This window comes from Leptonychotes weddellii, chromosome 1 (genome assembly GCF_054177405.1).
Source record: "Leptonychotes weddellii isolate Sample4059 chromosome 1, ASM5417740v2, whole genome shotgun sequence".
NCBI classification, from domain to species: domain Eukaryota; kingdom Metazoa; phylum Chordata; class Mammalia; order Carnivora; family Phocidae; genus Leptonychotes; species Leptonychotes weddellii.
The window spans coordinates 158,662,841-158,687,666 of NC_138369.1; the positions used below are offsets into that span (position 1 = coordinate 158,662,841).

At 34.9% G+C, this 24,826-nt stretch overlaps 1 protein-coding gene across 3 annotated transcripts in view; it reads right to left on the bottom strand.

The window, feature by feature from the left end:
• Nucleotides 1-24,826, bottom strand: part of CADM2 (cell adhesion molecule 2) — a 1,012,057-nt gene that overhangs the window by 137,677 nt on the left and 849,554 nt on the right. For all 3 annotated transcript variants that reach the window (XM_081798557.1, XM_081798566.1, XM_031041510.2), the window contains 2 exons: nt 12,711-12,863; nt 9,885-10,022 (listed from right to left, as the gene is read on the bottom strand). In XM_081798557.1, coding sequence (XP_081654683.1) covers nt 9,885-10,022; nt 12,711-12,863 — 291 coding nt within the window. The remainder of the gene's footprint in view (nt 1-9,884; nt 10,023-12,710; nt 12,864-24,826) is intronic.

Below are 24,826 nucleotides of genomic sequence, written 5' to 3' on the forward strand. Positions count from 1 at the left end.
GATGCGTTGGCCTGGTGGTGGGTATTGAGGAGGGCATGTTCTGCATGGAGCACTGGGTGTTATGCACAAACAATGAATCATGGAACACTTCATCTAAAACTAATGATGTAATGTATGGGGATTAACATAAGAATAAAAAAAAGAAAAAAAATGTGCTAATAGTATACAGCAAATTAAGAAACAATTATCAAGAAAATCTATTAAATCTTAGTAAGAACAAAAGGGTCTGTGGTACTTAAGACATGACCTGGTCCCTACCTTCACCCCACCTCCAACTCAGCACAAGGGAACCTTGCCTCCTGGTGCATGTAACCAAGAAGAAGGGAACCCTCCTCCCCACCAGCAACCTTTCAAAGGCTACAATATTTTCACAGGAGAGCCAGGAAGCCTCACTCTGGTATCCCCCTCACTCCTGCTCTTGGTTGCAGAGACCCAATTCCAAGTGAGTGTGGCTGAGAAGCTGAGGCCCTCTTTCTCTACCCAGTCCAGACTCATAGGCCAAGAATACAAAGACCTTCATAGGTCTTGCCCTAGTTCACTCATAAAGTAGACATTTCAAGCCAGAGAGGCAAGTCGAGAAAACCAGGGGCGGCTACCACTCCCCCAGCACATTGCTTATAAAGTAAGAGTGAGTGTCACTTCAAAAAAAATCAAACATTTTGGGCACCTGGGTGGCTCAGTCATTAAGCGTCTGCCTTCGGCTCAGGTCATGGTCCCAGGGTCCTGGGATCGAGCCCCAGCTCGGGCTCCCTGCTCCTCGGGAAGCCTGCTTCTCCCTCTCCCACTCCCCCTGCTTATGTTCCCTCTCTCTCTCTGTGTGTCTCTCTCTGTCAAATAAATAAATAAAATCTTAAAAAAAAAAATCAAACATTCTGTCAAAGTGAGTTTGGATACATTTCACTCTTCTTCATGTATAGCCTCTTAAATGCATTATATCAACTTAAAACAAACAAGTAAACAGACACACTTAAACACACCGCCATTAAATAAAAGTATTATTCAATTATTTAAAGTTGGCAGGGAAGAAAATTAAAAAAGAGAAAAGAGAGAGTTGCACCTAGAGAGAACTCCAGACATCTTCAGTGTCTCATCCAGTGTTCGCAAAGGAAGCGCTGATCAGCTGAGACAAGAACCAGCTAAAAGGATTAGAGGAAATAGTACATGATGCTCACACAGAGCTGGGAATAGTGCCTGTTCTAACCAACCTGACTGAAAAACCTCATAGCTGGCACTGTGGTCACTCAGAAGGATTTTTACCTTAATAATGAGAAAACAATAATTCCTGGAATAAATACTGCTCTGATCTTGCCTAAGAATTTTTTTAAAAACTCTAAAAGGATTAAACTCTTTCTAAGCAACTTAACCAGAAGGAAGCATAATAATACTTATAGAGATGTGAGAATATTCAGCACCAAAAAGGTAAAATTCACAATGTCTGGAATCCAATCAAAAACTACATTCAAAGAAGCAGAAAAATGCTATCTATAATGAGATCAATCAATCAATCAAAATTGACCTAGAAATAATACAGCTGAGAGAAATAAAAGATAAAGGCATTGAAAATACAAAACAACTCAAGATACATCTAAAACCTAAACATATGAAATTTATGGAAGTCATTCTTTATGGTCTTGGGTTAGGCAAAAATATCATGTATCTAATACCAAAACATGATAAATAAATAATGATAAAATAAAAAGGTTGGACTTCATGAAGTAGTACAACAATTTTGGAAGATAGTTTGGAAATGTTTTTAAAAATTGAACATAGGTCTGCCATATGACCCTGTCATTCTGGTCCTAGTCATTTCCAAGAGAAATGAAATATGTGTATATATATACATATATGTGTGTATATATGTATATATATATATATATATATATATATATATATATATATACTTTTACACAAATGTTCATGACTGATTAATTGTCATGGCCACACACTATAAACAATCCAAATGTCTGTCACCAGGTAAATGGATAAACAAATTATAGTATAGATCCAAACAATAGAATATGTATCAGCAATAAATAGGAACAATGTTTATATATGGAACAACATGTATGAATCTGAAAATATTTATGCTGAGAAAAATCAGAAGAAAAAGAATCTTAAATGAGTCTATTTATATAAAATTCTAGAAAATGCATACTAATCTATAATGACATAAATCAGAACAGTGGTTCTGATTTGAGCATGCAATGGGGAGTGGGCAGAGAAGGTCAGGAGGACAGGATTATAAAGGAGTATGAGTTTGTAGATGATGAATATATTCATTATCTTGATTGTGGTGAGATTTCATCACTATAAACAAATGTGAAAATATACCAACCTGTCCACTTCAAATATGTAATATTGTTTTCTATTTATTATATCTCAATAAAGCTGGTTTAAAAAAATTAAAAAAAGCCTTTTAAAAAGAAAGTTTCTTAATGTTTTTTGGGGATTATTTGCTTTCTTCAAACATTCACATTCACATGAAACATTTGCTTTATCTTTTTCCATAAGATGTCTTACGTATCTCATAGTGTGGACTGCAGCATCTTGAGGGAATATACTTCACAGCATTCAGAAACTTCCAGATTGTCCATGTTGTCTCACACACACACGACATACAGGTATTGTTACTGCTATTTTCTTTTCTCCTCTAATATGTGTCCAGCATGAACCAGATTTAAATGGCAAGGACATTTCCAAAGTGGTAAGTATAAGCAACATGAAAAATCATGGATTTATGGCATGCAAGTATAATATTAATACTTTTGTTTAATCCTTATCATACATGACAAAGGGACTTTAAACTCCGCGGACACAAGTCTTTCCTTTTTATTTTCTTTTATGTTTAGCTTTAGAGAGTTCACAATCCCTGTTTTACATGTTAATATTTCTCTCAAATTACAGTTTTGTAAAACTGAAGTCAAATGAAGCATTAGCCTGTATCTAGTTTTGCAACACCAAACAGAATATGTAAATTAAATATATAATCTACCATTTTTCAAAGTAGATTTCATAGACCTCAATACAAAACAACAACAACGAAAAAAACATGAAACAAAAACAATTATGTGGTCAAAGAATATTGCTAAGATGTTGGCTAAAGGAATTTTTGCACTGATTTTCAGAAATGTGAAAATGTTAAAGTATATTTTGACTCAGTTTTACAGAATTTCCTTGTAAGAACAGACTCATAATGTACATGGAATATTAAGAATTAATTTCTAGGGGCACCTGGGTGGCTCAGTCAGTCAAGCGTCTGCCTTTGGTTCAGGTCATGGTCCTGGGGTCATGGGATTGAGCCCCGTATTGGGCTTCCTGCTCGGCAGGGAGTCTGCTTCTCCCTCTCCCTCTGCCTCTCCCCCTGCTTGTGCTCTCTCTTTCTCACTCTCTCTCTCTCTCAGTCAAATAAATAAATAAAATCTTAAAAAAAAAATTATTTTCTAAATTTAGTAGATTGGAACCCCTTTCCTTTGTTTCCTTGAGTATCTACTAATACTTGGCTTAGTGGTCTCTAATCCTGTGCATTCTCAACAAATAGTGAGCTAAGGATCACCAGAGGTACTTAATAAATAGGATTTCTAGGTCTAACATCCAGGAATTCTAATTTAAAAAGTCTGCATTGAGACCAGGAATAGGCATTTTTTTAACTAGAACCTCAGGTGATTCTAATCCAGGCAGTCTGAAGGTTATTTTTTGAGAAACATAGCATTCAGAAATTCACTCTCATGCTTCCAGATGCTGAAAAATTATTTACTAAGTAGGGTTTTACAGTAAAATTACACTACATTTAGCCAACTTGAAAATGAGCTGTTGCATTATTTTTGATTGACATTATAGTATATGTCAAAAATCCTGTTCACACGGGGAAACACAGCTCAAGTCAACTTAAGCCTGATGGCCAAACATTTGAAACACACAGTGTATAATAAATAAATAACAATGGTAGAATATAGGCAATACTATTAGGTACCGACAAGCTTCAGTGACTCACCACAAAGTCAGGCTTTGCTGGATATGCGCATCCTTCATGGCATAATTCTGAGGGTAGGGAGGAAGTACTGCACACATGAAAAGCTATGACTATTTTAAAAGGCTAAAACTAAAATGTCCCTCATTGTGAGATGATAAACCTTTGTATGGTCAAAATCCCTTTCCTAGGCATAAGTCCCCTAACTCCAAAAACCTAGTAAGCTTAACTTTTAAATTCTACATAGTTACTTCAACTTCAATATTTTAATAAATATTGAATAACCATAATCATTTATTTCTGAACTAATTTTTCCTAATGCCTCTCTTATTTCCATATGTTCATTACTCGAGTCACTCAAACACTGAAGTTATATTATCTTTGACCTTTGTTTTTATTTCATCTTTCAGAATCATTCACCAAGTTCATCTGAAGTTTGTCTTCTCTTTCAAATCCATCCTTTTTTTAAAAAAAATTCCATTCTATTCCGACTAAAAATTCCATTTTATCCATTAGGTCAGTGTCTTATTAGGTCATGCCTGAAACATCGCTTAAATACTCTCCCAGCCCTCAGCTCTCTCCCTAAACTCAAGTGCTGGGTCTTAGAATACTCAAGTGCAGTCTTTGCCAGATGTATGACCATAAGAAATTACTCCGCTTCTCTAGATCTCAGTTTTCTGTTATTGTTACAAAACAAATTATCATAAGCTTGGGGCGCCTGGGTGGCTCAGTCATTAGCGTCTGCCTTCAGCTCAGGTCATGATCCCGGGGTCCTGGGATCGAGCCCTGCATCAGGCTCTCTGCTCTGCGGGAAGCCTGCTTCTCCCTCTCCCACTCCCCCTGCTTGTGTTCCTGCTCTCACTCTCTCTCTCTGTCAAATAAATAAATAAAAAATCATAAAAAAAAAGATTTAAAAAAAAAAAACAAATTATCATAAGCTTAATGGCTTAAAGCAACACAACACACATATATTCTGTCCCAATTTATATGGATTAGGAGTCCAGAGAAGGCTTAGCCTGGTCCTCTTGCCAGTGTCACCAGGCTAAATTCAAGGTATTGGCTGGAGCTATGATTCCCATCTGAGTTTTAGGGTCTTCTTCAAGGTTACTGGTTGTTGGTAAATTTATTTCCTTTGAGGCTGTATGTCTGAGGTGCCCATTTGTTCACTAGCTGTCACTCAGGAACTGCTTTCAGGAACTAGAGGTCACCCACAGCTCTTCGCCACCCAGCCCCCATAGACAGTTCACCAGATTGCTGTTTACTTTCTTCCAGGCCAGGAGAAGAATGTCTCTCTGACACTTCATTCTTTTACAAAGCTCTCACCTCATTATATCAGGTTTGCCCTTGACAATCTTCCTTTGATGAACTCAAAAGGGACATATAATTATATCTGCAAAATCCTTTTTGCCGTATAAGGCAACATGATCAAGGAAGTGATCTCACATACACTATAGAAGGATGTGGGTCACTGAGGGTTGTCATGGAATTCTGCCTAACACCTTAATTATAAAAGCTAGTTAGCTGGAAAAGAAATCTTAAGATTTTATGAGAGTAACTGCTCAAACCACAAATAAATAATCTTACACGTGAAACAAAAAAAATAAAGTTTATAAAAGTTAATAAAGTTTATAAAACATAAGTTCTCAGGGAGATGGTAAATTTAAAAAGGCAATGTTCATCTTTTTCCCACACTAAATAGCAAATATTCAGACTTCCTTGCTACACAGAAAATTAAAAGCTGCAGTGAAACCACCTATGGTTTTGAATACAGAGCTATCCAAAGGCACCAAAGGGATTTCTGTGTTAGACTCATGGCGGAGGAGGAGGAGGGGAAGGTTGATGAAAATTATGTTTCGTTTTACTCTTTAAAGCTTATAGAAAGAAAAAGTCTCAACCATTGCTTACAGAATAAATTAAAAACCCCTTAATATGAAATAAAAGATCTTCCAAGACTTAATTGGCCCTGGCCTTCCTGTTTACCTCTCACATCTATATCACACAGAGAGTTCCATGGTTACCTCAAACATGCTTTTACTCTGCACAAATACATGGTTTCTTTCCTTAGAATGCTCTACTACCTACTTGTACCCATAACCCATATGATGGATTTGATTCATTGTTTAAGATCCACGTATTTATTTAACAGCTACTTACTGAATGCCTACATTCATCAGTGAATTGTTAAGTCTTTACCTCTCCCACAAAGTAGGGCTGCTCTCTGCTTCTTTTCTTGTACAAAATCGATAGCCAGATCATGTTATCTATTATGATACTTGTTAAATCTTATATGTCCAGCCCCGATATGTGAATACCTAGAAGGAATGTTGTTTTACTTGTTTATATTTCTAGGACAAATTCAGGGATTGTCACAACTCATTAATCATGGGTTTGCTGAAGATAGTAATGATAATAATAGTAGTAATAATAATAATAACATCTAAGGTGTTTTTAGTGATTCCTCATACTGTGAAGACACTTTATATATATTGGCTCAAACAAAATCCTTGCAACAGTACTTTGAGGCAAACATTAGTTTTCTCATATACTGGTGAGTATTGTAAAGTTCAGAGACAGAGGCAAGACTTTTATAGAAGTTGTTGATGCTTCTCAACTTTATGTTCTCTGTACCAGTGGGGTCACCAAACAGGAGCATCAGCATCACTCACACATGTGACACAGTGCTGAAAATGTATGTTCTCAGGCTCCAACTGAGACCTACTCCATCAGAAACTCTGGGGTCAGGGCCCTATAATCCGAGATTTAACAGGCACTGTAGGTGATGATGTCTGCTCAAGTTTGAGAACCAGTGATCCAGAATCTAATATGGAAATGTCCTGGCCAAGAAAATGTGATCTCTAGGACTTTCAAACAACTTTTACCCAGAAACTTGGAAATTAAATTCATATGTTAGGTAGTGATGGAGGAAAAAGAGAACAAAGAGAAAAATGAACTCATCCTGAAGTCAGAAGTTGCACTGAAGGTCCATACATCCATTATACAGAGTCTGAAACTTAACACAGTGTCAGTGTGCTGAACTGGCCAATGCTTAGTTAAAATATAAGAAATATAATCTTTTCCCTTGACTGTAAAAACTGGGATTTACATCAGTTATACATTCCTCTTTAGAGGAAAATATTCTCCATAACTTGTTTATCACCCCAACGACATCTTAAACATCTCCAGGTCAAGGTTCTTGTTTTCTTCATCTGGATCTTCACTCATGCATGATAGAACTCTGAGTAATTGGGAAGCATTTTAACAATTTCTTATTCAATTGACATTAATTTGATTTGATTAGCTTATCTTTTCTCATTGCTTTACACTAGGGACTATCTTTTTAAAAAGTGTCAAGTGATATTATAGTAAAAATTGTTAAATGGTAATAGGAAGTCAAATTTTGATCTTTGAAAAGAGTGCAAGATAAGGATGGAACATTCCTTTCTGTGAGGAGTGTTTGCTGAGGGATTTTAGAGTGAACTTTCACTTAGCATTTCTAGAGGACAGTAAGAGTTATGAATGTGTATTCGGTGCAGAGTACTGCACACAGCATATTTGCATATACCCCTATAAAAATAGTTGAATGCACTCAGGAAGTTCACCATATAATTGTGAAGACAAACTATATCAACATGCAAAAGAAGAGTTATATAAAAAAAAAAAAGCTATGTAAATGAATGCACGTTTAGGGATAATGAGTACTCTTTCAATGGCCACACATCCGAGAATGCAGAGATAAAAAAAGGCCTCACACGGGCGCCTGGGTGGCTCAGTTGGTTAAGCGACTGCCTTCGGCTCAGGTCATGATCCTGGAGTCCCGGGATCGAGTCCCACATCGGGCTCCCTGCTCAGCAGGGAGTCTGCTTCTCCCTCTGGCCTTCTTCCCTCTCATGCTCTCTGTCTCTCATTCTCTCTCTCTCAAATAAATAAATAAAATCTTAAAAAAAAAAAAAAGGCCTCACTACTTCTGAGTGGCGCACAGAACCATATGCTGATTCTGTATATGGTTCATCTTGATTTTTTTTTTTTTTCTAGTCTTGACTTAGATGATTTTCAAGTATGGTGTTTATAGGATCAAGCTTTTTATGTTTTTACATATAAACAGAAGTCTTCGCCTTACCTAGGATAGAATTGAATCTGTTTGGCATTCAGAGCAGAAGCCAAATTTGTCAAAAAATAAGGTATATTCTAAAATATGAGTACATTATGATTTCCCATCAGGATACAATGTTAAAAACAATCAATCAATATTAATGAAGTACCTAGTATGCTAGTCTCTGACTTCCCTGGGAAGATGAGACAAACCCTCGAAACACAAAATGCTAAGAAATTGAGAGCAACAAGATATGTCAGAATTAATGTGGATAATAAAACAATTGAAGGAGAGTACTTAAGAACATTTGAGCATAAACCATACCATTCACACAGAAAGACAAATGTGATGTGTAAGAATTCACTAACTGGAGCTTTCTCATAGGCCAAGGAAGTCGGATTTAAAATCTATTCTACAGGTTAGTGCTTTTGATCAGAAGTGCTTAAATAGAAAAAGTGGCTGGATCAGATGCTTATCATAATATGGCAGACTCTGGAAGCCGTGTAGAGAGTCCATTTAGCAAAGATCTAACCAAGTCCAGACATGCCCAAACAAACATCCTAAAGGCAGAATTAGAATGGGTATTACTGAGCCCTGGCAGTGTATATGATCAGGTTAAATACTAACCTAAAAGTTTAACTTAGCATAGCAACATGTCTAACTTGTGTTTTGGGGGCTTGTATTTTTCCAAATTTTGTTTAATAAAATGTATTTAATAGAAGATTTGTAACAAAAGTAATGATTAGGGATAAATTACAGATAAGTCCTTGTTTGGGGAAAAATATACAGAAAGACTAATTAAAATAGAAGAGAGAATAATTGAATGGATCATAAACCTATAATTTCTCAGTAATAGATTTAATCCTGTATTATATTATTTATATCTTATAATCCTATATTGTATTAACATTTCTGTTGGACCTATATGCCCATTGATAAGAACTATTATTAATCTAACATAAGATATTTGAATTACAAGTTAAGATAATTAGAATGGTTTGCATAAACCTATCTCCTATCAGGTTACCTTGAGAATAATACATCACTACTATGCACATAGGAAACATTTTTAACAATCATAAACAATTGTTGGATTTTAATGTGCATCTGACATCAGGTCCAAGATATCTGTATGTGAAGTTAAAAAAATTAAAAAAAAATAAAAAATAAAAAGAAACAAACAGAAATCACTACTAACCTCCCTAGGCATCTCCCCTATAAACTTATTTCCCATCTAAAGGATGTGTGTGTGCGTTTAGGTGTTTAAATGTAAGTGCATGAAGTAAGAGCAGAGCTATACTTAATATTTAAACTACTGTGCATTTTTACCGAGAAGAATTTATTTTTTGCCCTCTGTGAGAAATACTAGGAATCAATTTATTGATGTTTAGCCAATTTTGTTCTTAGAACTTTATAATTCCATAAACCAACAAATTGAAGACATAATTCATAGAATTTCTCTGTCTGTAATCTAAATACTATAAAAGAGTTTGGAAATAATAATACATAACGTGTACTTAGTGCTCACTCCTGCCAAGCATGAATCTGTGTTTTTTATACATTAACTCATTTATTTTTCCAACTTTTCCATGAAGTATATATTATTTTTAGATTTCTTAGACATGAGAAAAATGGGGCATGCAGAGATTATGTTAATATACCTTGTAGAATTACCGAATTTAAGAAATGTGTAAATCTGGTTTAAATTACACTTAATCAGAAAGTGACTGTGGTTTAAAAAAGAAAATGTAAAATGCCCTGCATTGAACACTTCATTCTAGTTTCAGCACATCAATTTTGACTTGGGAACCTTTCCCCATTCTTTACCTTTAATCTCTTTGTCATTTTTGAACCATCTTATATCAGCTGCAGGTTTACTACCAGATGTTTTACACGTCAGCTGCATCAAGTCTCCCTCCATAACTGGTGATGAAAATCCGCTAATTTGAGGCTTCTCAGGAACACCTGAAATTTAAGTAAATGGCATGAACATCAGTCTTCAGGGCTGATTCATTCTTATGACTATTACATTCACAAAGCTAAAATGGGCTGTTAATTGACAATATCTTCAATCAAAAGTAGTAAAGTGTTATATAATAAAATAAACTGCTTAAAATATCTATATAATGTATATAATATAATATATAATGTATATAGATATAAAAATCGTGTGTATATAATATATACACACATATATATAATATATCATATGTGTATATATTATATACACATATATACAGATACATATACACATGTCTATTCAGTAGTCCCCCTTATCTGTGGGAGATACAGTGCAAGACTCCCAGTGGATGTCTGAAATTGTTGATAGTACAGAACCCTATATATATACTATATTTTTCTCCTATACATATATACATGAAATAAAGTTTAATTCATAAATTAGGCATAGTAAAAAATCAACAATGATGACTAATAATAAAATGGAACAATTATAATATGCTATAATAGAAGTTATGTGAATGTGGTCTCTCAAAATATTGTACTGTACTCACCCCTCTTCTTGTGAGGATGTGAGAAGATAAAATGCCTGTGTGATAAGAGGAAGTGAGGTGAATGATGTAAGGATTGCGGTGTAACATTAGGCTACTATTGGCCTGACAATAAGTCAGAAGGAGGATCATCTGCTTCCAGACCACAGCTGGTCATGGGTAACAACTGTGGAAGGTGAAATCGTGGATGGGGGTGGGGTGGGGAACTACTGTATATATACATATGTGTGTCTGTGTATTATCCAGAGGCATTTAAAATGAATTTAGTTCAGAGTAGCTTTTAAAGCTTTACCTGCAAAAATACTCTTTGTAAATCTTAGAAACAGCCATTCAAAATATCTTAAGATTTATCAGTATAAGGATTTAAGAAGGTAGACTGTTTGCAATGGGGAAAAAAATCCACAAAGCACATTTCTTTATTCTTTAGCAAATTGTGATTTAAATAAAATAGCACTTTGCATTCCTGATTTCATAATTCTTAAGGCTTAAAAAGATGCTATTATCCTCTATGTACTATGTTTAAGAAATGCATTTTAGAATAAGGGATTCATCAATAATTGCAACCATACTTACTTCTCAGATTCTTCTAAAGTATATCTTGATATCATTTGTATTAGAAATGCAATAGTAGTTTTGGGAAGCATGATGCATATTATGTTTAATGCTAACCAGTAGTACCTTTTCTAGTCCAAATCATCTAATAACTAAGCAGATAACTAATATGCACAGATAGTACATGGTGATTTAAATAATAGAACATTACATATTTCTTGGGCAATAATATTCTCTTGTCACAGTAGAGGTTTATTAAAATTTCTTCTAAAAATTATTCAATAATAAAGGCATACTGAAGATTATTGTAGTATTTAATTCAATTTGAAAAGAAAAAAATATGTAAGAATGTTGGAAAGCATCAATAAGAGAAATACAAAAAACAACAACAAGAACAACAATGATAAATGACAGGTCAACATGCTCCAATTAGTTGAATATTTTTTTTTCCTTTCACATTAATATTGCGTTTTTTTTTTTTTAAGTCTATGCCACACTACTATTTAATAAACTGAAATCAGCCAGTTTTCTGTTCTTGGGGTCTCGAGGTGGCTCTCTACAGAACAATACATTAACCTTAGGCAGTTGTTATCTGGAAATACTCCATTTTAGTGGATATATTTTGTCTGTAGTGGCAAACTTGTGAAGATTTTTATAAAATAGTCCCAATGGGACTTGCAAAGAAACATATTTCATATGGTATGTACAAAACCAATTCACTAGCTGGATTAACTTTAATATTCCTACTGAACAGAGCAGCATGCATTAGTTCTTTTATATGCAATGTTATGCCTTTATCTATCAAAAAAAGGAAGGCAAGCTAGGGGCAAAAAAAAAAAAATCAATCTTTTAAATTCCTCTAACTTGTTCAGTACGCAGGTGTGTTTCAATGGACTGCAGCAATTTTAGCTGATTGGGCAACTGACATCTGCAGAATCACAGAGAGCTCTTAGCTGCAACTTGATTTCCTTGGAATCTCTAAGAATGTAATAAATTTTGTATCACTCTAACCTTTGGGGAAAAGGCCCAGTATTTAGATAATGAAGCTACAAGTTTCATGGAGAGTACTTCATTTAAGAATCTAGAAAATCTACAAAACTAAAAGAAGACACAGAAATGTCAGGGTCATTTAAATGCACTAATACACACACACAAAGTCATATTTGGAAGCTGTAAGATATTAGAGAAGGCCCACATCATATTACTTCAATAATAAAATGGAGGCCCACCCCATAGACACATTGTATTCACTCTGCTCATTATTCTACTACTTTATAAAAGGATCACCGTATATACAATATATAGATGATTTGACACAAAGGAATTTGGTTGAAAATCAAGAAACCTGGTGTCTGTCGCTGGCTAAGAAAATGGCTGCATGCCCTCAAGAAGTCCTATAAATCTTTACACCTCCCTCGGTCTATTTCTCAACTGGGGAAAGTGACAAAACGGTTTTTTAAATGCCTTTTGTTATAATGTAGCAGAGAAGGGATTAAACTCTATCTATTAGTATGATGCCCAAAACATATATGTGTTATTGCATCATGTTGCTTTAGCTTGTGCTCTCATAGTGTTAGTCCCTTGCACTTACCCAGAACAGTGAGATAGGCCTTGGAAGTTTTGACAGGCATTGTAAATAAGGAACAGGTGTACTGCCCTTCATCGGAGAGAGACACATCACTGACGCTGATACTCAGTTCATGCCAGGAAGCTCGAACCAGCTCAATCCTGTTGTCCCTTAAAGCTGGAAAGAGAACATATTGAAAATGCAGATAACAACATTAGAAAAAGTCCTGTTAAATATTTTTAGCACACCACAAGAAACATGGTCTTTGGCCATACATCTAAATCTTATTTCCTGGTACAGTTTAAAGGAAGGTTTAAATATATGGAAATATTTTATCAAATTAAAAAAAAAAAGTCAGAGTAGAATTAGGTGTTCCTTAATGTTCTCAGAAACAACTTTTTAATTAGATGATTGCATCTAGTACAATACTTCAGATGAGGTAGATGTTGGTGGTGATACAAATGACTTTCCTCCACAGGATTTCATGGAATGCTAGTACCAAAAAACACGATAAACAGAAGGTTTCACTTTTATGCACAGATAAATTTGGGAAAACTATGATTGCTGTATTCCTTCCAAGAGACCAGCAATGAACATAAGCATATTAAAAGCATATTCTCTACAGTAGAGAAGCCTGTTGAACTTCCTGTAAACTGGAGCTGACTTTCAGCTGAAAAACACCGGTAAGGTACTGAATGTTTAAATTTGCTCCGATTGATTGGAACCTCTGTTGTAACATCTGTTAAATACTTTTAGTATATCCTTTCATTCATACCACCTTTTCTATCACAGGGCTTTTCTTTTTTTCACAGAAGATCTCTTGGCATGCGCCTCTTGATTCATTTTTGGAAAAATGTTAAAAAGTTTAATTATCATTGTATTTCCTACTAAGTAATTCTATAAAGCTCAGAGTTAAGCAAAAGGCAAAGAATGGAGTACTCTGAAAGAGGAAAGAGGACTGGTTTAGGGACACCGGGACCTGAGGAGCAACACGGTGGTTCCCCAGCCAATAATAAAAGTCAGTTGAGGTCTGACATCTCCCAACCACAACCTAGCAACAGCAGGTGGCCTAGGTAGACTCATTTTTTATCACATAAAATGGGAGTCCTGCCAGTATCTCTGGGAGAGACTAGGCTACCTGCAAGGGGAATCAAGTGGGAGCATCACTGACTACAAGTGGCCATGGAAAGCAATCTCTTTCTCCACTGGGCTGGAGACTCCCCTTCAAGGCCTAGAGACAGTGATCAATTGGGCAGCAGGGGCAGAGGGGTGATCCAGCCCTGACAAGTACCCCACCCTTAAAGCGATCTCCCATGAGCTAGAGAACCACTTACCCCTGCTAGAATCATCAGGGAGCCTGGCCTGGGGAAGCTCCTCTGCCTCCTTAAGTGGCCCCAGTGGAGACCAGTTCAAACCCCAGTAGAACTAGACACCTCAAGCTGACTAAATAGCATCCTTTGGCTTTGAAAAGTAAATTGTTAGTTGAACCATGACCTGAAAATGTAAGACAGGACCTGTATGCTAAACCTAAACAGGATGACTGCTTCCTAGAATAGAAGATTCTCCAGAGTCTCCTAACATAAGAGCGAAAATGTGCAGGATGTGATAAAAACTGGTCACACCAAATGCCAGTAAAATCATAACTTGAATGAGCAAAAATAATCAATAAGCACCAACACTGGATTGAAACAAATGTAATTATCTAAGAAATAATTTAAAGAAGTCATCATAAAAATATTTCAGCAATCAATTACTAATTACCTTGAAACAAAAAATAGAAAATCTCAGTAAAGAAGTTATAAAAAAAAGAATAGGATGAAAATTACAGAAGTCAAAAATACAATAACCAAAATAAAAGCTCACTAGATTGACTTGATAATTCAGTAGGGATGAAATAAAGGATGGAACCAATAAACTTAAAGCAATATAATTCAGTCAATTTGAATAAGAGAAAGAAAATAGATTGGAAAAAAAAAAAAAAGAGCCTCAGACCTGTGGGACAATAACCAAATATCTAATATTGGTACCACACAAGTCCCAAATAGGTGAAAGAGACTGGGACTGAAAGAGTATTTGAAGAAATAATGGCCCAATACTTCAAATTTGCCTAAAGAAATAGATGTACAGAATCACTAAGACAAATCAATCTCAAATATGATAAACCCAAAAAAGTCCATATCAAATACATCAAAATTAAACTGAAAGACAAAGAAAAAAATCTTGAAAGCAGCCAGACAGAAAGGCATATAACCTATAAGAGACTATCAATTTAAATGACAATAGAATTCTCGTTTGCAATTATGGAGGCCAGAGGGAGTGGCACATTATTCAGGTGCTGAAAGAAAAGAACTATCAACAGTGAATTCTTATCCAGGGAAACTAAACTTCAAGAATCAAGAGGGAATAAAAGTATTCTTAGAAGAAGGAAAACTAAGAACATGTTTCTCTAGCAGATCTGTATTGAAAAGTTAAGTTCTTTAAATAGAAAAAAAGGAATCTTGGAGCATCAGGAAAGAAGAAGGAACAACAAGAAGAACAAAAACTTGGATAAATCCAATATAGAGTATCCTTCTCCTTTGTTGTCTTCATTATATGATGGTTGAAACAAAAATTACAACATCACTGATGCAATGTTGAACAAATATAGAAGGATACTCAAGACAAGTACAAAGTGGGCAGGACAAAGGGACCAAAGATAAGTAAGTTTTCCATACTCTACTCAAAGTGGTAAACCATTGCTACTGTGGTAAAGTCACATATGTATATTTCAATACCCAGGGCAACTACTAAGAAAATATACAAAGTAATACACTCAAAAACTCTATAAATACAGATAAAATCCATTTATATAGTGTCTTGAAATAATAAAATTATAAAGATGGAAAAGAGATTAGTGTTTAATAAGGGGTAGGAAGGAGTGGGAGAGACATGGATGTGGTTATGAAAGGACAGCATGAGAGATCCTTGCAGTGATGAAACTGTTTTGTATTTTGTCTGTGGTGATGGATACATGAAACTACACATGAAATAAAATCAAATAGAACTAAACACACACACACATGCACACACACACAGATGAGTACATGTAAAACTGGTAAAACCCAAATAAAATTGGTGAACTACATCACTGTCAGTTTCCTAGTCGAGATATCTTTGCAAGATGTTATTTGGGTCCAGGGTCCATGAGATCTCTCCATATTATTTCTCACAACTGAGTGTGAAACTACAATAAAACCTCAATTAAGGGGTGCCTGGATGGTTCAGTTGGTTAAGTGTCTGACTCTTGATTTCTGCTCAGGTCATGATCTCAGGGTTGTGAGATCGAACCCTGCATTGGGCTCTGCGCTCAGCAGGGAGTCTGCTTGAGGTTCTCTCTCCCTCTCTCTCTGCCCCTCCGCCACTCTAAAAACCAAAACAAAACAAAACTCAATTTAAAAAACTATATGTACATTTGAAGAAATAGGGGAAGTGGTCATGATATCAAAGCTTAGAATTCGGGCGCCTGGGTGGCTCAGTTGGTTAAGCCACTGCCTTCGGCTCAGGTCATGATCCTGGAGTCCCGGGATCGAGTCCCGCATCGGGCTCCCTGCTCGGCGGGGAGTCTGCTTCTCCCTCTGACCCTCCCCCTTCTCATGCTCTCTCTCTCTCTCTCAAATAAATAAATAAAAATCTTTAAAAAAAATTAAAAAAAAAAAAGCTTAGAATTCATTATACACACTTGCCATAGAGCCAGAGGGGGATCCCAAGTATCAAATATTCTTTAATTACTGTACCTTCCCTATATGCTTTGTGAAAGGAGCAGGCACTAATACAATATGTAATATTGGGGAAATTATATTTAAAAGAAATCATCCTCCCAGATACTCAAATAACACACACCTTAATGACTGTAGTCCCTCTGCTACCATTCTTTATTAACTCTAATTCTATAAAGAGACATATACTTACAAATATTTTTGAAACTAATTTTATTGGACATAAAATGTAAGGCAAGTCTGATAATGATTGTATTTGTTACTCCATTAAGATACAATAGATATTTTTTTGAAATGTCTATTTCATATTCTATCTCCTACATGCACTAATATATGTATGTCTTGTTCAGTTGCTAGATGAAAACAGTGGGACACAGATTAGTTATTTCCCCAATAGAACTTCAGGCTATATCAACCACTTTTCAAAGCTGTGATTTATTTAAGAAAAACATTTGTCATGTATTTCTTGTTTCTTCAAAAGAGAGGTCACCAAAAGGGAAAACCCAAGGTTTCTGCCATGATACTATATGGGTAAAGCTTGTTACTTACCCCCTGTGTTCAATTTCATTTCTTCTAACACAGTTCCCACTGACAGAGAAACAGAGCTTACAACTTTCAGTGAATCTTAGCAAAAGGAATTTAACTCTCTTTTGGTCAGACTATTTTGTGGAAACTATATAATATCACTAAAATCAACTGAATCTCTCAATATATACAAATACAAAACTTTCATATTTAGACCATTTGCATGGAATAAAGCTACAGGGAATGACTTGGGAATCAAAACATTTTAGGCAATTGTATAAAGTCAGATTTCCTGTGGATAATAATTCCTGATTTATTTTCATCTTCCAATTATCATGAGAACTAAATGGTTTCATGTAGTATGTAAAGTCCCTTAAAATAAATCTACAATGATATGTTAAAATATTTTGAGTTTAGAATCCTGATGAAAACCTAAATATTTTAGTGTCTGAAATGTCTCAATTAATTTAGCTTACCAAATCATATAATATTTTGAGTTGTTATATGATTACTACTAGCCTGACTAAAAACTAGGCTCTGAAAAGCAGAATACCTGCAATTTTTTTGAAGATTTATTTATGTATTTATTTATTTATTTGAGAGAGAGAGAGAGGGAGGTAGGGGAGAGACTGTGGAGGTTGCGGGGGGCAGTGCAGAGGGAGAGGAAGAGAGAGAATCTCAAGCAGACTCCCTGCTGAGTGCTGAGCCCCACCTGGGGCTCCATACCACAGCCCAGAAATCATGATCTAATCCAAAACTAAGAATCACCTAAGCCAAAACTAAGAACCAAATGCACCACCCAGGTGCCTCCAGAATACCTGCATTTTAATGTAAACTCAGTCACTGATTAACCATATGAACCTAAGGAAATCACTTAAATGTGTGCTTTGGTCTGCTCAGTGTTAGGTGGAGATAATAATAATTGAGTGAAAGTATAAGGAATATGGTTTAGAGAATTAAAATACATAAATATATATTCAAAACCTGAAAACATAATCCCAAGAACCAGGAAACTGGCACAATTAACAAAGGGACTATTTATTGTGTGAATTTCCTCGATAATTCATTTGCCAAAACAAAGAAACAAAAAGCTGCCTAAGGAGATTCTCATTGGACTGAATATTTTAGATGAATTGTACATCTGTAGCATTTATCTTTTCAAGCTTGTAAATACTTATGATGTCATCTGCAGTTCATTTTATAACATTTTCAGTCTGAAAGAATAAAGGAAAACCTTCACAAGTCCAAAGAGCGATATACTATAACTCAGTGGGTTCCCTGTGAGCAGGATCCTTGTCTTCCTCATCTCCGCGCCCTGCACCATCACTATCTGCACAGGAGGTATTCAGTGAATGGCTATTGAAACGAAACTCTGTCTGTATATGATAAGAGCAGAGTGAAAAAGAACTGAACTAGGAAGTCCTCTTGAATATATCTCCACAGGCTCCCCCATGGGAGAGAAGCCAAAAAAAGAAGAAAAAAAGTGTCCCGTTTAGACACTGTTGAGCATAAAAGAGCTAGAAACATCATGCTACGAAAATTTTTAACAAAGTGATAGTTCATCGGAAAATGATTTGAAATACTGAATGAGCGATCTCTGAAGCTATTGTCATGTTACCTTACGGTTTTCAAGTGAACACAAAAAGCAGTAGCTAATCAGAGAAAATCCATATTATTTAACTTTTCCACATAGTAAGTCCCAAACATATAGTGAACCTAAATAAAGAATTGTGATATTGTTAGCTGAAGTGAATTCAATCTTTAAAAAAAAACAAAAACAAAAATACAAACTTTCCTTTGCAACCACAGGATGTCCACCGTTATCTAAATAACTTCAAAAAATAAAAAAAATAAATAAAAACTCAAACATCTCATTAAAAAAAAATTAAACATTACCCTAGGAATAATTGAACAGAAGAAATGAGTACGTGTAATAAGAGAATGAAAGGTAATTGCTCACACATCTCAGAGATTAAAAATGAGCTAATGGGAAAGTGGGCTACTCTGAGGTCACGCCTCATCAGCTATTAGGTGCCTGCCGCCCACTGGTGAGGTGATTTAATGACTCAAAAAGCTGAGCTCTGGAGGATTTAATCTTAGCTGCAAAAAAGAAGCACTGACCAACGAGTAAGAATCTATTAAATAGTACTTGATGCTGGATAAAAATTATTTTCCCAATATACCATTGGTTCTAAATGGTTCATCAATCACACAAATGAATATCTGGGATCCATGTTGGATAAAATAAAAATTTCCAAGGCAATTACTTGGATGATTTTAGTCCCATTTTATACTAATTTCTAACTAAAGTTACTGGCATAGTTAATAAGTTATATATTAATTAGTTTTAAACTGAATTAACTTCATAAAATTAGTATTACTTGATTTATCTGACATTATTCGTTTAAGAACCTGATAACAATTTGTGCATATTTGTATTAATAGTTTTCCTTCCTTAAGTGTTATTTATTTATAGATGATCACAAACTTCTTTCCAGAAACATTTTCAAATATCTTTAGGTTGGTTTCCAGTAAATAGTAATTCATGTCACACTTTATGGTGCTTAAATAATGATAAAAACATATTTCGTTATGTAATCACTTTGAAGAGATTATTAAAATACAGCAAAAAACAACAAAACAAAACAACAAAAAAAAACCAATCTCATTGTTTTTGCATTTTTTTCCCCTGGGTCTCATTTTACCTAAAACTTCCTCAAATAAAGAATATGTTATTTCTCTCTATATTTCCCATGAGGCTTTACACATATCAGGGTACATATAGATGCCCACTAATAACTTACTGCATTAAGTTTAATATGTGGACCATCAACCTTTTGCATATAATATTCTATAATTGTACATGTTAATATCATTTCAGAAATTTTTTTATATTAAACGGATATTATATACGGAATGATTTTATCATTATAATTCACTATGTTTTGTAGACAAGTACTAAGGAAAAAACCTACATCAGGGTGATAGAAGTAATTTCAAGTGTCCTCTTAGCTACTTAAATTCTCAATGTTGAGCGTAAGTTTCCAGAAGCATGCCATCCTACACCATAGACATTAGCCAAAACAATCAGTGCAAACATTTAGAAGTTTTAAAAATACATTTATTATTCAACCAGTAACTTGCATTTTGTGAAGTTTAACATCACTGATGTGATTGGATTTAAAGAACTATAGATGTGTCCGCCTTCATTCTCTTTGTTTTCAGTTCAAGCCCTACCACCCAGCTGTGTCCCCACTTGGTCCCGATAGAGAGTTTAGAGGTGTCAGTACAATAAAACTAAGTTCTGCCTATGGGAAAGTTGTACCTAAGAATGCTTCCCATGGTCTTTCATTCAATATCAAGTTTATTTTGTTTCCTGCTGCCTAATAATAGACTCCTTTCCTTGATTCTGGCTTTGTTGTGTTAAGGTTGCCCAGACCAGCACTCTGCTCTACTTCCCAGCTTCTGCAACAGGCCTGCTCTCTGCACATATTCCATGTAGACCCCAGCTAACTGCCTATTCGGTTTCACCCCTACTGATCTCTCTAGAACTGTTCACTAGGCAAACTGACTCATGCAAGCTGCTAGCCCCTGTTTTTTCAGCTCAAATCTCTATTATCCCCAAGGGTAAGAATTAGAACAAGAAATTAAAGCTTTATATTTGGTATACCAGAATGATTTTTCTACTAATTAGAAAATTCTACTAAATCAGAAAGAAAAAATAAGTCAAATTAAGCTCTAATAACCTTCCAATAGGCCACAGTTCGAAGGCTTAACTCTTGTCAGACCTTATGATTGGTATGTTGACACGTACAATGTCACAATATGCCTCTAGATATTGTAAAAGAGATAAAAAAAGGAAATTTAGCCACTCATTCTTTTTATAAAAGTGTTATTCTATTAATACCCCAAATATTTTACTTGTTAATAGTATAATCAAATACTGTTTATGATCAGTATGTGTTTATTTGTAATCACACTATGGGTTGAAATAAAGGAGTTAACACTGACAGAATAAACTATCAAGCTAGTGAATCCTTTTCTGTTTTGTACTTGACAGTCATACAACACAAAACAATCTAAATCAATCTTCTGGAAAATCGATAAAAACAACCATTGCTCCAGAACTGATATTTGGTATACCAAGTTTCATCTTGGACTGAATTTTTACTGAAACCATAATAAATGGAGTTTTAGAATAGAAAATGTGAACAGAACCCAAGCAATAAATCTGGAAACTGTGACACTATTTGAAGGAAGTTTTTTTCCAGTGGTAGAATTTCAATTTTTAAACCCCAGATTTTCTTACTTCAAATGTATAAAAACAAAAATTCACTACTATCAGTCCTATATCTGTTGTCTATTATTATGAAACAATTGAAAAAACAAAATATTATGATCCCTCAAATATACTAATAATGAATACACTTGATTATGGAAAATTTATTAATATGTTTGAGGAATAAATGTAGATTCCATGATATTTCTACTTTCTAATCTTCTTGTCTTTGCTATGCTTGCCCCTCTTCCTTAGAGTGTCCTCCTCATGATCTGTCCTGATGGAAACTCCATGCTTCCACTCTATTAAACTCCTAAAGCCCTGACTATAACCACTTATATAATATGCCTTTGGCCCTTCCCTGTTATCTCTTCTGTAACATAACGTTTAAACTGCTCATCTTGTAACATAAGTCCCTAAATATCTGAAATGTTTACCTTTCTATTCTATTTCCCTATTCTTCTTCAAAATGCCTAATAATTTAAAAGCACATGAGCAGGTGTTCAAACATGGCAAGTAATCCATGCCTCTTTACCTGAAGTTATATTATTTCCTCTGCATGTCTCGAGATCATACTTATCACTCAAATTAATTAACATATTACTTTCTTGATAGATTCCTCTATGCTGTCCACCTCCAACTATATTCATGTCTTCCTTTAGTCTTCCAGGACAGGAATATGCATGAAGCTCAATAAGCATTTGTTGAGCCAATGAGATGAAGAGTGAACATAGCATGGTCCAGCATTTATATGCTGATATGTACCATTTAACTTACTATTTGGTCATCTCTTGGAACATCCAGCCATGGATGAGACTGTTTCCTACTGCCCTTAGTAAATCACATAGTGCTCTAACTATAATTCCCATTCTCTCTATTAGAAAAGTGAATGAATAAACAAGTGGAAGTACAAATGAATAAAATGAAGGGGCACCTGGTAAATCATGTCATAGAGTAAGATAAGTAAGGACAGTATGCTCAAAACAACAACAACAACAACAACAACACCATTTTAACATGATAATGGCTTTGAAAATTTTATGTTCTAATAGATTCCTTGGACCTGATAAATTTTCATTTTGTAAAATTTAACTAAAAAGAAGTTTGCTGTTTTTGGGGTGCCTGGGTGGCTCAGTTGGTTAAGTGCCTGACTCTTGATTTTGGCTCAGGTCATGATCTCAAGGTTGTGACATCGAGGCCCGCCTCTGGTGGGCCTGTAGCCTGCCTGAGATTCTCTCTCTCCCTCTCCTTTTGCCCCTCCCCCCCATAAAAAAAGGAGTTTGCTGCTTTTGATTTTTAGGTTCTAAATAATTAAATTAATTTTTTTCTTACTTGTATAATACTGAAATATCATCAATAGAGATCAAAATAAATAAAATATAATAAATATTTTCACCAAACAAAACAAAACTCCATTCAAAATCTCTTTCTATGTTTCAATATAATTTGAATTATGTAACTGAATTTTAAGAATCTAAGACAGTAGAGATACCATCCTATACTTTATAGTGGCCTGTGCCTGTAAACCTTCAAATCTATGGATTCGGGCACTGAAAATTTACTCCTTCTCTTAAAGATAGTTATTTTTTTTAAAGATTTTATTTTATTTATTGAGAGAGAGAGAATGAGAGAGAGCAAGCACATGAGAGGGGGGGAGGGTCAGAGGGAGAAGCAGACTCCCCGCCGAGCAGGGAGCCCGATGCGGGACTCGATCCCGGGACTCAGGATCATGACCTGAGCCGAAGGCAGTCACTTAACCAACTGAGCCACCCAGGTGCCCTTAAAGATAGTTATCTTACTCCTACTTTGACAATGTGATATGGCAAAAAGAACTCTGTAAAGTCAAAGCAAGTATACTTAAATGTCCTTTCTTATCTCTAGCTAACCATCTAGATATCATTATACCCACTGATTTTACAATATGGATTTGCTTTTGGATGTAGGGTTGCTTAAAGTAATAGGAAGTTTCTTTAACACATAACAGTAAAGGATTGCTGAAGGTCATTGGTGGAGGGCAATGTACACTATAGAAGTGTTAGGGACGTAAGCTACCATCTTCAACTTTTGACTGTGAAAATCTTCTGAGAGGAAGTGAGCCTGGGGAGGCATATGTAAGAAATTTTAATGGCAGAGGCCTAGAAGTACATATGCTACCTCAGTTCCCATTCCTGTTCAGGCCCATAGCCATACTTCAAGGGAGGCTGGCAAATGTAGTCTAGCTGTATGCACAGGAAGGAGAGAGATTAGTGGGCGGTTAGTTTCTGCCTTGCTACTGTAGGATTTTTTGTACCACTATATCTATATGCACTGGTGTTTCTATATAAAAATTAATGTAGATATCCAGGAATGTTGGAAAACAGTAAATCACATGCTTTCTCTAAAATAGTCATAACTTTGGTGTATTTTGATAAAAAATTCCATTAAAGTACTAAATTATGAAAAGTAATTATGAATATTCTTTATGAATAGTCTCAACACTGCTTGAGATTCAGAAAAGAAGAAATATCTATGAAAGTAACACTATAGTTACTTTCTATTGACTATGCCATCCTCTAAGCTATGAGCATGACTCTAGTTTTAGAAAATGGGAAGTGAATGATTGTTAATTTTCTATTAAAGTAAGTTTCTAGAATAAAAAAAAATATTCAGGATGGTTTATATTAATTATAGATGTGTATTAATTACACACATATATGTGTACATATATGCCAAATAGAATATGCAATATTCATTTCATCTTAATTCTGATATTAATTTGAAATAAAATTCTATATATCTTCTTAAACTAATGTAACTCTAATTCAATTATGAAACCATTCTACATTTTCTTTAGACAATGATAAATCCTCTAAAATGTCAACTCTCATTTGGGAATTCCAAATAAATAGGTAACTATTTGAGAAAGAAAACGTTGCTACCACATACACACACACACACACACACACACACACACACACACACCCATGTATTATCAGTATACACTAATTTTATCTCTCTGACAATCTGTATAGTACATTTTGAGAAAGAATAAAAGTAGTTCCAACTCTGTAAATCATTATATATACATATATAAATTTATAGATATATATAAATATATATGTATATTTAAATCTGGGGATGTTTTCACTGGAAAAGAGAACATGCAGGATAGAGGAAGGGATTATTGGCACACGAATGGGGGATCATATTTATCAAAACTCATTGAATGTTAGAAGCTAGTGAGAGGTTGATCTGGGTTTAATAAGGAGACTGCTTTTTTATCTATTGAGCTCTTCACCACTGTATTCAGCAAGCTCATGAGATATTGAGTTCTGTCAAAGAAGTTGTTCAAGTAATGGCTACCTGGTCTCTTGTCAGGTATGTTTAAATGTCTGTCCCACATTGCAGGAGACTATGCCCAAGTGAGTTTTGAAAATTTCTTAGGAGTAACACTTATTACTTTCAATCATAAATTCAATTCCTAAATGTATTCAATCATAATTAATTCCTGATTTCAGTGATCAGGAATCACTAACTCAATGGTATACTATACTCTATGTAGCTTTCATCTATTAAAAAAATTTGGTAGATTTTTAAGGTGT